Source organism: Oncorhynchus kisutch, linkage group LG1 (assembly GCF_002021735.2).
Source record: "Oncorhynchus kisutch isolate 150728-3 linkage group LG1, Okis_V2, whole genome shotgun sequence".
NCBI lineage: Eukaryota > Metazoa > Chordata > Actinopteri > Salmoniformes > Salmonidae > Oncorhynchus > Oncorhynchus kisutch.
Window position 1 is genome coordinate 17,935,996 of NC_034174.2, and position 15,784 is coordinate 17,951,779.

Here is a 15,784-nt window from a genome sequence, read left to right on the forward strand (position 1 = left end):
ACCAACACCCTGTTCTATTGTAGATGATATAGCAGAACTGGGTGATCATTAGGCTACCTACCTCCCCCCTCTAACCACTAGGCTACCTGCCTCCCCCCTCTAACCCCTAGGCTACCTGCCTCTAACCACTAGGCTACCTGCCTCTAACCATTAGGCTACCTGCCGCCCCCCTCTAACCCCTAGGCTACCTGCCTCTAACCATTAGGCTACCTACCGCCCCCCTCTAACCATTAGGCTACCTACCTCCCCCCTCTAACCACTAGGATACCTGCCGCCCCAGCACCATGCATGCCTACATCCTGTTCTATTGTAGATGATATAGTAGAACTGGGTGAAATGGACCAACACCCTGTTCTATTGTAGATGATATAGCAGAACTGGGTGATCATCAGGCTACCTACCTCCCCCCTCTAACCACTAGGCTACCTGCCTGTAAGCATTAGGCTACCTGCCGCCCCCCTCTAACGACTAGGCTACCTGCCGCACCCCTCTAACCACTAGGCTACCTGCCGCACCCCTCTAACCACTAGGCTACCTGCCGCCCCCCCTCTAACCACTAGGCTACCTGCCGCCCCCCTCTAACCACTAGGCTACCTGCCGCCCCCCTCTAACCACTAGGCTACCTGCCGCCCCGCTCTAACCACTAGGCTACCTGCCGTCCCCATCTAACCACTAGGCTACCTGCCTCCCCCCTCTAACCACTAGGCTACCTGCTACCTGATATGGACCTACACCCTGTTCTATTGTAGATGATATAGTAGAACTGGGTGATATGGACTTACACCCTGTTCTATTGTAGATGATATAGTAGAACTGGGTGATATGGACTTACACCCTGTTCTATTGTAGATGATATAGTAGAACTGGGTGATATGGACCTACAACCTGTTCTATTGTAGATGATATAGTAGAACTGGGTGATATGGACCTACACCCTGTTCTATTGTAGATGATATAGTAGAACTGGGTGATATGGACTTACACCCTGTTCTATTGTAGATGATATAGTAGAACTGGGTGATATGGACTTACACCCTGTTCTATTGTAGATGATATAGTATAACTGGGTGATATGGACCAATATTGCTATAAATTACCTGAATTTAAGTAATAATGATAAATAGAATGTTAAGTGCACCACAGTTTTTTTAAAGGATCCTTTAAACTCCTACTATGGTTGTAGCCATCAATTGTCCCATTAAATATCACCCATTAGCAAACTTATTTCATTTCAACTTCACATTTCTCTAGTATAGGCTACTTATTGTAATGAACGATATCAGCAAAATGCCTGCGATGAGTGATCGGTATGGATCTTTTTTTGTTTATCGTCCCAGCTCTACGATATAGAGATCTGGCATCCAAACTTTCGTATGGGTCACTTTTCTATGCTATCAAATTGCTCCCTTCACTGTAAGTCAGACATTTATCCACATTTCAAAAAACCCTGCAGTCAAGTAAAACTGCAGTCAACCCGGTCACTGAACAATCGAGTGCCATTTGGCATCAAAGTAAAATCACTCACAGGCCTATATATATTCTCACAGGGGAGAAGAGAAAATGGAGATCAGACCCCTATATAACACTTTGATGAGGCAATGGCTGGTTGGAGAGCCTACCTGTGGTGACAGCCTGCCAGCCCAGGGAGAAGGGTGTCCTGGCCTGGATAGTGTATGTGGTAATTGGACTGTGATTATCAGGCCCCGGTCTCCAGGAGAGAGAGGCTGTGGTGTCACTGATTTCTTCTACATGGATGCTGGTAGGTGGGCCTGGGGGACCTGCAGATATGGGGCACAGCCAGGCAGGGAGCCAGAGAGAGGGGGGTGGTCAGAGAGAGGGGTGGGGGGAAAGAGAGGGAGCGAGAGACAGTGAGGAAAGAGAGAGAGGCAGAGAGAGAGAGTGTGTGTGAGAGCGAGAGAGATATTGAGAGAGAGCGACCAAGAGCGAGAGAGAGAGCGCGCGAGAGAGAGAGAGAGAGAGAGCGAGAGAGAGAGCGAGAGAGAGCGAGACAGAGAGAGAGCGAGAGAGCCCGAGAGAGAGAGAGCGGATTGTGATAAAGGCAGAGCAGGGAACAGTGGTGTCCTGATCACTGTCCACCTTCAGCAGTGGGATTACAGCTGGCAAAATCAGTTTGGTGAGCAAACCGCAGGGAGCCTTTGTATCTCATTAAATTCAATGATATTTTCTCAACCTAAAGAGAGAGAGACACATCTCAATCTGACCATCTTTTTAACTGATCAGAGTACAATGCCTTCACATCACAATTAGAGGCATAAACAGAGAATAAAGAAGAGAATAAACACAGACTGCTTTATGTTTCACCAGAGGATTTTAGCTCCACGGATACATTGTTAGTCTGTATTAGTGATTTAAATACTTGGATGGCTCACAACTTCATCCAGCTAAATAAAGACAAGACCGAGGCACTTATTGTTGGAGTCAAAGCACAGAGAGAGCATCTAGCCGCACATTTTAATTCAGGGGCAATGAACATTGCTACGGTGTGGCCGTTTCTCTCTCAGGCTGATACAGCGAGACTCATCTATGCTTTTATTACAAGTAGGCTTGACTACTGTAATGCTCTCCTGTCTGGTCCCAAGAAAGCCATTGGTCAACTGAAAAATACATACAGAATGTTGCAGCATGGGTACTGACAAAGACCAGATGGAGAGAACAAATTCGTTTTAGAATGAATTTGAAGTTTCTTCTTTTGGTTTTTAAATCCATTCATGATTGTGCACCCCAATACATGTCAGATATGCTTTTAAGTTATGTACCCAGTAGGTATGTTGCCATGGATAACTGAACCAATCAAGTGACCCAAAACTATTTGAGTGGGAGTGTTGCCTAGCAAATTGCATTTTCTATTGCTATGACCTTCAATTACCTTTCAAGGACACGAGGATGGCTTTTCACTGACTTTCCAACATAGAATCGCTTCTGTGAGGTTTACAAGGTTTTTCCCGACTACAAGGTTTTTCAACCCATATTCAATGTGTGACAGTGTTAACATTTGCTTGATGCTTTATCATACTAAATAAGCATTTATAACATAATTAGTAAATACCAATCATTGATAGCATAAATAAAAGTATCTTTCATGGAATATTGCTTGTCCTGTATAGACACCTCGGACCACCAGGTCTGCTGCGATGGAGATACTGTCCACCTTGGTCTGCACTGCACAGGTGTACTTCCCTGCGTGTCTCAGCTGGATGTTCCGAATCATGATGTCCCCAGCGGAATGCTGCTAACATGCAACACAAACATGAACAAATAGGCACACAAACGCACACACACACGCGGACACACACACACACGGAGACACACACGCACACACACAATGATTAATATACTGTAGTAACATTTTAATATATATCATTAAAATACATGAAATATATGCGGATATGACAACAATATGTGAGCAGAAAAAAATGTTTGATAAACCTATTCAGGGTCTTCGTATGCTTATTATTGTATTATAATTCTAGGGTTTAAACTATTATGTTTTTACAGGTTCTAAAAGGGTGATGGGCATACCTATACCTAGACAGGCAGAGCACTTACATTTAATCATAATAATTACACAAATGTATTCATACAAATGTGCTGATTTTAGCTGTAGAAGAGTGGCCTCATTATTTCAATGATCAAGCAAAGCTTAATAGTCTACGTTCTCAAGTTCTTTTCATTTTGTTTCTAATCCCACTATCATTTAATCAGCCCACCACCGAGTGGAGTCAGGACCAGTGTTAAATTGGATGTGGCAAGAGCTGCTGTATCATCACAGGGATCCATGACGTTTCAATGAACCAGCGTACAAATGTATTTAATTCCAGAGATGGTGTCATTTATTGTGGTGTCATTTATCATGGCAAAAGGACCATATACTGTACATGTCTCCACTAATCACTTCTGGAACAATGTTTATCATCACTCTTCTTCAGACAGGGGAGCTAAACAAGGCTATTTGAAGTGTTTTGTTGTTACCGTAAAATGTAAATGAAAGAAGGGAAGAGTTTTGAGCGTGGTAGGTTTTAGGGAGGGGTGGGGAATATGTAATGTATATGTCATTTCAAAATAAACTACGTGCAGCACATTTTCAGCCCATTAATACACATGATCCAAACATTCTCTACACTGCAGATACCCTTCTCTTCATTGACCTCACTTATAGTAAAGGAAGGGAAATAGTATCAATGTTCCAATGTATCACCAGCTTCACCCTTTGACCTTTCTCAGTGACATTTCTGAAGGGGGTTGAAAAATCTCTCTCTTTAATTAAAATTATTTCCTTTTTTTTCATGGGAGAGCAGTGGCATAAATAAAATATAAGCAATCTCCAACACAGTGTAGTAAAGATGTGTGTTTCTTCCTATTCATTATGCATTGCAGTGCTCCTGACAAGCATGGTGTAAAAGCGTGGTACTCGGCACCATTTCTCAGACATGACACTTTGATTATAAATGGGAGCCTTGATGGCCCCGCAGGTTCTTGGAATCGGGAGGGAATATTCAGAGGCTTATGCACTTACACCGCCCACTTTTTCAAAGTATCCGCCGTGGTTGCCAAAGTGGATCAGCTGCTCGTTGAAGAACCAGGTGAACACGAGCTTCAGAGACGGGTCATGAGTCACCTGACACGGCAGCACGATGCTCTCTCCTACAGTCACGTCCAGTGTGGACGGTGCCGTTGTGATAATGGTCGGCTCTGGAAAACAGCACACACACTACTGTTAGTGTGAATGAAACACATACAAAAAGCATTACATGATGGAGTACTATGTGGATTCCCCAAGCTAAGAACACTGTAAACGATTATTCCAAATGTTTTGCAAAAGGAAATGTTCTAATAACTTACATTTAATTATAATCCACATTTTCTGTTGCTTCATTATTATTTTCCTGCTGTAGTAAACTGGCTCAAGTTAAGATCCTAAATATGTAACTATATATATATATATGTCACTGTGAGCTCAGCCTTCAGTTAATAGGTACAGTAACTCCCCCATCTGCAGACTGCAGTGCAGAACCCCAGACTGCTGCAGCCAGTCAAAGAACAATAAACACAAGTAGGGCTCCTCCTTCACATCACATTCTCTATTCAAGTCTCTGCATGCATGTGGTGTGTTGCTGTTGTTTCACTGGGGAATTATACAGCATCCCTCATCTCCAGCATGAGTGTGAGCAGAAACAAGGAGGATAGGAGCACGAGAGCAGAATGATCAGAGAAATAGGAGCCGCTTTGTTCTGATGCTGTACGATGCTTGTCTCCCTCTTGGGGGTGCTGTGAGTACTCGGTTGAAATATCCACTGAGCGCCGACTAAATTAACCACGGCAAATGATCCCTGGACAGGCAGCCATAGATTCCTGCAGAAAATGCCGGCAGTGCAGTCGTCATCCAGAGTAAATTCGATACCTGCATTGTGTTTCCTTTATGTGATTTATCTAGTCTCTTTCTATTATCAGAGCAGAGTGATATCAGCTGGTAGGTTTGGTTAGACTACAATGTGATGGTGTTTTAAAGGCTCAGCCCTATTCCAGGGAAGATGAAATGGGGGGCTATCACGTGACACAGTCAGACCCTCACAAAAGGGACATTTGCAGAGAGAACACATTTATTAAATGTCCATCAATGCCAAAAGGGTTGAAAGGGAGAAAAAAGGAGACAAATCTACGCCTCCTCTTTCCCGACAGGTCCCTTGGGAGAACATGGCAAGAGGAGCGTCAATGTTTTTTGGTTCCTTACAGTAATGCCAATGGGCTTTTTTACAGTCTTCTGATCACATGTTTTTTGCACTCTTCTCAGTAAGGTATCCTTATGACATGTTTTTTTGTTGTTGTACCAATTTATACACCTAATGACATGTCAATGTCAAGCCGAAGTGCTGAGAACATACAGGTGAAACGTCCAATGCAAACAGACACAGCAGCCTCTCCCCTAATGTGACAGCAGGTGTCCTAAAAATAATGGGGCCAGATGTATGGTCATGCCTAGTTAGCTCTGAGGCTGACCAGAGCAATTCATTCACTGTAAAGATGGGAAAACTTCTCCTATTACTCAACTCAATCATAATTTGCGACAGGTCGTATGGATAACCCTGGTTGGTTACATGACCTCAGCTGACTGAGCAGAGCTCTCCAGCGTCATTTGATTGATATCTATATTGTATAATGCCTTGTTACCTACTGTCGTTATAAAAGCGAGGAGAGTACCCATCTCACTAAGCAGGGTCAATCAGAGACAAGACAGAAAGCTTGTAACCACCCCGACAGATAGATCCCACTACTCCGGGGACGGTGGGGAGGTGGAGCAGCAGAAAAACCGGAGGCAGAAATGGCATAGTAATAATGTTAAGGGGGGGGGGGGGCAAGGCAAGAGAGAGAAGGCTGGGCTGTTTACTGTGTGAATTAATGTGGGCTCCATCCTCTCCGGTCTCTGTGGCTCGCGGCTGACACGCTTCACTCTGCCTGTGCCTCTGCCCAGCCGCTGCTCATCTCACAAACGGCCAGTCATACATGAATAATGCTCTCCGATGAAACTGTAGATACTGTCACTGAGGCAGAGACGCCCCATCAACCCCTGTGGAGACTCCTCCCCAAGTTGAATGGCCTTAGGTGGGGTGTGTAAATGTGTACTCCTCTCTGGTGTACATATTCTTAAGGCCCCCCGCTTAAGGGTGGCTGTGTGCACTTGAATAATGCATTAGGAGCATTCCAGAGTCACGTGGTTGAGGAGTCTTCAGATATAACAGGCAGAGCGAGGCAAGACCTTCCAAGCTCAGAGCCACACGGCTGCTCCCCGGTGAAGAGGGTTCAAAGAAATACAAACACCATGTGTAAAGGGTTTTCACTGGGAGGTCACAGGGCCTTTGTTAACATACCAACCTGTTTGAATAGGTGAGGGCTAAACAAAGTCTCTTTGAACAGAGCTGGCGCTCATAGTACCAACCTACATGACTTGAGTAGCACTTTGGTTCCTCGTTATTGTCCCTATGCATTCCATAATGTTTTCAGTGCATAATTAAAATGTCCCTCAATACTTCAGAATAAAGTATACTGTAACTAACTAACTTCATATAGGGTGTCTGCAAGAGATAAATTGTTCAAACCCAATCTTCATTTCCCAGCCTTTTAGATCAAGGAAACACATTGGAAGTCCTTTATCATGCTGAGCAAAACAAATTCTTCCAAAGCCATTCAACATGAATACTCCACAATTTCCTCAAGACACAAAAATGATTCTCTCAAGGACAAACCTCAATGGAGCATTGGTTGGTGAGCAAACTTTGTGTAAATAATGAGACATATTCTAGTGAGCTGCTCTCAATAGTCTATTCATACTGTCTAAAATAGTACATTTGTAGCTACCTACTTATAAGATATTGGGTTATATTAACATTTTATATAAATGTTCCTTCGGCTTCAACAAGGCATCAATAACCACAGTCTGAATCTCTGACTCATTGCAGATTAATAGCTTGTGCAGTCGAAACACCTTACAGAAGTCAGTCTGAAATCTATATGTTTTTTGGATAATTTTCTTCTGCCCACAACCCTTGAAAGAGCACCACATAAATCGTCCAGACAACTTATCTTCTGTCCTGCACCTACGAAACATCACACCACTGGAAGTGACAAAAGCAATGACCACTGCCACCTCTCTGAATTGAGTTTTAGACTTTTGTGATAACCTGCTGATCCAAGCAATCCTTTTTAAAGCACAACACAAGACAGAAAGACACCTTCAAATGTTATTGGAGAGGTGACATGATGACAGAAAATCACATTGTTGAAAAAGAATCATGATGAATAATCTCATATACTACTGAGTCTCTGCATTATTTCTCAGACAAAGTAATATAATATGAATTGCCATCTCAGACATCCACAAACTCAATGTTGAGGAGTTTTGAGGCCATTGATCAGCTGTACCGTTACTAATTGCAAGATTCCATCTCCACTGTGATCAATATTCCGAGAGTCCATTTCCTCATCAAGACTGATGAAAGTGGTTAATATCCCCTCAGTGTTGAACTAACGGGGACACGAACAGGGTTCATCTGTTTTGACTCCTCCTCTGCTGTTGTCTAGGTGGTTTATTCACATCCACAATAAATGAATGCATTGTGACACGTATTTCTCAGTATCCATATAGCCACAGTCAATTTGAATATCTCCTATAAGGGATGTAGAAATTCCCCCAACTAAACAGGTTTCCAATTCTCAATGAAATAGTGCATGTAAATTACCCTGTCCTATTTTCCCTACAGTATTGATTGTGACAGAAAGGCTCAAGATCATATAGGAGAACATTTGTACATCAGCCCCAGAAAGCAGCTATCACATACAGTACTTACTGTATGATGACGGAAAGTAAACCATCAAATAAAGCTCATATATTGCCTTTCATGTGAATAATTGAGAGGATAACTGCCGGGCCTATTTACAGAGCAAAGATATACGCAAGAATATTTCTTTAGAGTCAGGTTAAAAACTCATAGATGGGTCATCAACCTGAACCCAGAATGACAGTTACAGGCTTTCAGAGCTCCCCCCCCCTCTCTCTGCACAGTGAACTGTTGGGGGGATCCTACATGTTCATTCACAGTGGGTGATAAATGGTTAAAGGGGCTCTGTAGAGTGTTAATAAATAACGCGCAGCTCTTTATGTCAAATAGAGTGTCATGCTGTAGATTGAACAGCAATGCACTGTACTGTACATAGCCATTTATCCAGGTGGGAATACTGATATGTTTTCATTTCTTCACTTTAATTTAAGCAGGGTCATTCCAGTTTTCTGTGGTAGCAGATGATTATAGAGATGAAACGAGCAGGGCATGCAGTGAATGAGGCATGCAGTGAATGAGGCATGCAGTGAATGAGGCATGCAGTGAATGAGGCATCAGCAGAAAGCTTTCCGTGGCAAGGTGCACTTGAAGCTCTCTCTCCACATCCTTGACGGCTGACTTTCTAGCATTTATAATATATGAAATATGTATTTCATTATTAATCAGGAGAGTAAACAGTGATGGGCTGTTCGCAAACGAACAACTCTTTTAGAAGTGCTCTTTTTGGGAACCGAATCACATCGGTGAAAGAACCGTTCATTTGGCTCCCTGATTTGCATACAGCTACTACTGCTTGTTGAGCTTCAAACAACAATTATCTTCAAATTAGTTACAAAATAATTATCTGAAGATGGTAAATCCTCGCTGCAGAAACAATAAATAGTTAGAAGAGCAGTGAGTCATTTTTTAAAATTGTAATGTGCATATCACATCTGGCATAATGGTAGCCTACTTTTTGGGCTTTAGATTAGAGATTAGCACATTTTTCATGGTTCTATGTTGTTTTGTTTGCGAGCTAAATTATGCATCTCTTTTACAGTGATGAAGTTAACCAAAAATATTTGGAAAGCCCATCACTAGTGGACATGCTGTAATATGCATTATCTGCAGGTACTATCGGTGCTTCATTTTATAGCTAGAGGACTCCTGAAGTATAATTTGTGTCTAAATCTGTTGTCATCTATTATTTATTTATTTGCTGCTTGGGCCATCTACACTACATGACCTGCTCGTTAAACATCTCATTCCAATGTCATGGGCATTAATATGGAGTTGGTCCCCGCTTTGCTGCTATAACAGCCTCCACTCTTCTGGGAAGGCTTTCCATTAGATGTTGGAACATTGCTGCGGGTTCTTGCTTCCATTCATTCACAAGAGCATTAGTGAGGTCAGGCACTGATGTTGGGCGAATAGGTCTGGCTCGCAGTCGGCGTTCTAATTCATAATAAAGGTGTTCAATGGGGTTGAGGTCAGGGCTCTGTGCAGGCCAGTCAAGTTCTTCCACACCGATCTCAACAAACCATTTTGTCTCTTGTATAATATATTCTACACATTAGTTTATACTGGATTAAGCATTCATTTTTCTTAAGTGGAATTTCATTAGTTATGCTCCAACTTTCCCTCCATATTGTGCCAACATTAGTTCTTTCTAAGTCTTGGTTCCAATAGTTAAGAGATTGGATTGTCAGATGGATATGCTTTCTGCAATCTGCAAAGTTTTGTATATATTCCCTATCACATGAACATCCTTTTCTGACTCAAATAAGATTATCTTAAGGTTGTCCAAGATTTTGTGATATGTAACTTTTAAGTTTCATATATTTGAAGCTTCATTGGTCAGTCCAAAATTACTTTTTAATTCTGTCAAATAAATGTATTTCCTGTTACCAAGTAATTTACGGTTTCTATGCCTCATCTTTACGACAGGCTGTTCACCTACTAATCTCACCGCAACCCCCCTTTGGGTCTCTGATCACTCCTTTGTTTCCTTTTTTCTGTCTCCCTCTCCTCCAACCAACCCTAGCCACTCAGCCCCTACCCAGATGGTCATGCTCAGTGGCAATCTTCGCTCTCTTTCTCCCACTACTCTATCCTCTTCACTCCCTTCTGCTAAATCCTTCCTCCTCCCATCTCCGGATTCTGCCTTTTCGACCCTACTCTCCTGCCTTTCTGCATCCTATGACTTGCAAAGTCTCCTTTCCTCTTGGCCGGCCCGGCCCTGCAATCCTTCTAAGTGGCTGAATTACTTATTGCGAGCTTACAGAACAGGGCTGTGGGCAGCTGAGCGAAAATGGAGGAAAACTAAACTTCCGGACAACCTATCATCCTTTCACTCCCTTTTATTCCTATGTAACCCATCCCCTCCTCCCTTATCCAGATCTCTGGAGACCTCCCATTCCTCACTTCCTTCCTCAACTCAACCCTGACCCCTGGCTGCATCTCTTCCAACTTAAAAATGGCCAGAGTTGCTTGCCTCCTAAAGAAACCAATACTTGACCCCTCTGATGTCAAAGACAGACCAGTATCCCTTTCTTTTATTTCCAACTGTGAGACAGTTTATTTGACCAACTGTCTCACAATATTTCTCAGAATGATCTTCTTGACGCTAACTTCAAGACTGGTCACTCAACCAAGACTGCTCTCCTCTGTGTCAGGGAGGCTCTCCTCACTGCCAAAGCTGACTCTCTCTCCTCTGTTCTCATCCTCCTAGATCTATCTGCCGCCTTTGACACCGTGAAACCATCAGATCTTTCTCTCCATCTGTGTCTGCACCACGTACTTACACTAGTGGTGTCCCCCAGGGCTCAGTTCTAGGCCCTCTCTTCCTCTCTGTATACACCAAGTCACTCGGCTCCCTCATATCCTCACATAGTCTCTCCTATCATTGCTATGCTGATGGCACGCAACAAATTTTCTCCTTACCCCCTTCTGACACCCAGGTGGCAACACGCATCTCTGCGTGCCTGGCAGATATCTCAGCATGGATATCGGCCCAACACCTCAAGCTCAACCTAGAGAAGACGGAGCTGCTCTTCCTGCCGGGGAAGGCCTGCCCACTCCAAGGCCTCTCCATTACGGTTGACAACTCCACAGTGTCCCCCTCCTAGACCCTGGACAACACCCTGTCATTCTCTGCAAACATCAAAGCAGTGACTCGCTCCTGCAGGTTCATGCTGTACAACAGTGACAAACATTTTCTGAGTCAAGATCACTTGAGTAGTCAAAAAGCAAGCCCAAATCTATCGCTCAGATTTTTTAATAAACCTGACTTAAATGTAACATTAACCTAAAAAAAACAGTTGTGTAGGAATTAGGTTTGTGCAGTAGGCCTAATACATTATTACAGCATATTGGCTATATGCCGATACCGCCAATATTGTTCTTCTCAGACCATATTATATTTCAAAATGATTTTTCCCAGTCAGATCTCCCCCCCCCCCCCTGAGTTCTCTGTTGTAATGAACACACTAAAATCTGAGATTTCCGGGTTCCCAGTTGTTTTGAACACAGCACTATTCTCATTAGAGGGAGAGAGTAGCAGACGGTCCACCTCTCATGGTCCCTACTCTCTCCTTCCTTTCCTCCGGTGAGACTGACCAGAGAGAGGGGACACCGTCTTCCACCTGATGGTGAAACTCGAGTCACACTGCATCTGCCTCATGCACAAATTCATGTTGTTCCTTTTACCAGAGAAAGTGAAATATTCATTGATATTATAATAGACACGACAAGCTGCTAATAATAATACAAATGCAGGGCTATCGATACACTTGGCTACTCATTCATTGCAGATGCAGTGCAAGTGGAAGTTGGGAGAAGCACGTTTAGTTTTGAAATAGTGTTGAATAAAAACAGTGTTGACAGTTCTGAATAAAAACTTAAGACACGAACTCACTCATAAAAACAACAGCTCTTTTCTGTATTCTTTGTATGTCTCTCATCATGGTTTTAAAAGTCATGAAATCTCACGTAGGGTCAAACTTCACTGTCGCATAGTCGTGGAATCGAGCTACCCGATCTCCCTGTCCGCCGGGGAGGCGGAGTATGTATTTTTAGACAAATGAAATGGTTAAAAACGGGAACACTTTGCCTACCCGGTGCGTAGGGCTTCTGAATCAAGTGGTTGACTGGATGTTGTAGTTCTCTGCACATTCCATTGGCTTCCAGTCGAAGCGTGAATCCACTACAAGACCATGGTACTTGCCTACAGAGCAGCAAGAAGAGCTGCCCCTCCCTACCTTCAGGCTATGCTCAAACCCTACACCCCGACCCGAGCACTCCATTCTGCCACCTCTGATCTCTTGAGAACTAACACTCACACTTAACTCCCCCCCCTTACTAGCTCTGACTTTGCTGAAAGCTACATCATTGAGTGAAAATGTACTGAATATGAATGTGATATGTGTTTGTCCCACCTAGCTACAGTATCTTAAGATGAATGCAACTGTACATCGCTCTGGATAAGAGCTTCTGCTAAATGACAAATGTAAAGGTAAAATGTATCAGGACACCTCACTTATGCAGTTACAATCGGTATAGGATAAGCTGTTTTCAATAGAACAACATCAATCATGAAATAATTGCACCGATGAGATTTGTTAGGGGCCACAAAAGGTGACCGACCAGTGTTTCTATGGCAACCATTTTGCAATGATAAAACGCAAGGGAATTCCAAAAGGTATTTCAACCGAGCACCTTTTAACTCTGCATTTCAAAGGACTTTAGAGATCGCTTAGTTGTAGAGGGAGGAAAATTCAATGGACCCTTGAACAAACATGACACAGTACGCCACAGCAGCGACTTTGTCTTCTATGCTACTGTAACATTACACTTTAAAGGGAGACAAAACATATAGCATTTCTCATTGCACTGTCACATGCGTTAAAAGCCTCTCTGTATTATTGAGATATCAAGACTTATACCATCCCCTAGTGCCTTCAATAGTACCATTCAGGATCAGCAATATACTGAGCTGACGTCAAGGGGTGGGAAAACGTTTTACCATTCGTTTTCATTGAATAATGAAAACGTTTGTCTTTCACTCAGACCATCCGATTTCTGCCTCAGCATCACGGTCAAATCTTTAAATAACACCAAACGTTCAATCTCAAATAAGAAGAAATACAGTTGAAGTTTACATACACCTTAGACTAATACATTTAAAATCAGTTTCACAATTCCTGACATTTAATCCTAGTAAGAATCCCCTGTCTTAGGTCAGTTATGATCACCACCTTATTTTAAGAATGTGAAATGTCAGAATAATAGTAGAGAGAATGATTTATTTCAGCGTTTATTTCTTTCAGCACATTCCCAGTGGGTCAGAAGTTTACATACACTCAATAAGTATTTAGTAGCATTGCCTTTAAATTGTTTAACTTGGGTCAAACGTTTCGGGTAGCCTTCCGCAAGTTAACAACAATAAGTTGGGTGAATCTTCGCCCATTCCTCCTGACAGAGCTGGTGTAACTGAGTCAGGTTTGTAGGCCTCCTTGCTCTGTAAACTCTCCTTCCAGACTCATAATAACTTCTTATGGCTGGGGGGCAGTATTGAGTAGCTTGGATGAATAAGGTTCCCAGAGGTGCCCAGAGTAAACTGCCTGCACCTCAGTCCCAGTTGCTAATATATGCATATTATTAGTATATTTGGATAGAAAACACTCAGCAGCTTCTAAAACTGTTTGAATGATGTCTGTGAGTATAACAGAACTCATATGGCAGGCAAAAACCTGAGAAGAAATCCAACCAGGAAGTGGGAAATCTGAGGTTGGTCGATTTTCAACTCAGCCCCTATTTAAGATACAGTGGGATATTGGTCATGTTGCACTTCCCAAGGCTTCCACTATATGTCAACCTTCTTTAGAAACTTGTTTGATGCTTCTACTATGAAGGGGGGCTGAATGAGAGGGGAATGAGTCAGAGGTCTGCTAGCAGTCACGCGCTGGTCACGCGCATTTCACATGAGAGGTATCTCCCATTCCTTTGCTTTTCTGAAGACAAAGAAATTCTCAGTTTGGGATATTATTGAAGATTTATGTTAAAAACATCCTAAAGATTGATTCCATACATCGTTTGACAAGTTTCTACGGACTGTAAAGGAACCTTTTGACATTTTGTCTGCAACTAGTGAACGCGCTTCGTGAGGTTTGGTTTGTTTACCAAACGCGCTAACAAAAGTAGCTATTTGGACATAAATGATGGACATTATCGAACAAATCAAACATTTATTGTGGAACTGTGATTCCTGGGAGTGCATTCTGATGAAGATCATCAAAGGTAAGTTAATATTTATAATGTTATTTCTGACTTCTGTTGACTCCAACATGGCGGATATATGTATTTGTTGTCTGAGCGCCGTACTCAGATTATTGCATGGTTTGCTTTTTCCGTAAAGCTTCTTTTTTTTAAATCTGACACAGCGGTTGCATTAAGGAGAAGTGTATCTAAAGTTCCATGCATAACACTTCTATTTTCATCAACATTTATAATGAGTATTTCCGTAAATTGATGTGGATCTCTGCAAAATCCCTGGATGCTTTTGGAACTACTGAACATAACGCGCCAAAGTATACTGAGATTCTTTGATATAAATATGAACTTTATCAAACAAAACAAACATGTATTGTGTAACATGAAGTCCTATGAGTGTCAGCTGATGAAGATCATCAAAGGTTAGTGATTATTTTATCTCTGTTTCTGCTTTTTGTGACTCCTCTCTTTGGCTGGAAAAATGGCTGTGTTTCTCTGTGGCTTGGCTCTGACCTAACATAATCGTTTGTGGTGCTTTCGCTGTAAAGCCTATTTGAAATCGGACACTGTGGTGGGATTAACAACAAATGACCTTTTAAATGGTATAAGATAAATGTATGTTTGAGGAATTTTAATTATGAGATTTCTGTTGTTTTGAATTTGGCGCCCTGCACTTTCACTGGCCGTTGTCATATCGATCACGTTAATGGGATTTCAGCTCTAAGAAGTTGTTAAACATCTCCAATCCAAAATCGTCTTTCTATTTCGTAACAAAGCCTCCTTCACTCACGCTGCCAAACTTACCCTAGTAAAGCTGACTATCCTACCGATCCTCGACTTCGGCTACAAAATAGCTTCCAATACTCTACTCAGCAAACTGAATGCAGTCTATCAGTGCCATCTGTTTTGTTACCAAAGCCCCTTATACCACCCACCACTTCAACCTGTATGCTCTAGTTGGCTGGCCCTCGCTACATATTCGTCACCAGACCCACTGGCTCCAGGTCAAGTCTATGCCAGGTAACGTTCCGCCTTATCTCAGCTCACTGGTCACGATAACAACACCCACCCGTAGCACACGCTCCAGCAGGTATATCTCACTGGTCGTCCCCAAAGCCAACACCTCCTTTGGCCACATTTCCTTCCAGTTCTCTGCTGCCAATGACTGGAACAAATTGCAAAAA

At 42.6% G+C, this 15,784-nt stretch overlaps 1 protein-coding gene across 3 annotated transcripts in view; it reads right to left on the reverse strand.

The window, feature by feature from the left end:
* LOC109877366 (contactin-4-like) overlaps positions 1-15,784 on the reverse strand; it is a 219,870-nt gene that overhangs the window by 7,870 nt on the left and 196,216 nt on the right. For 2 of the 3 annotated variants that reach the window (XM_031791209.1, XM_031791153.1), the window contains exons 13-15: positions 4,535-4,710; positions 3,130-3,250; positions 1,620-1,778 (exon numbers count right to left, since the gene is read on the reverse strand). In XM_031791209.1, the coding sequence (XP_031647069.1) occupies positions 1,620-1,778; positions 3,130-3,250; positions 4,535-4,710 (456 nt within the window). The remainder of the gene's footprint in view (positions 1-1,619; positions 1,779-3,129; positions 3,251-4,534; positions 4,711-15,784) is intronic. The other variant, XM_031791254.1, reaches the window with a different exon arrangement.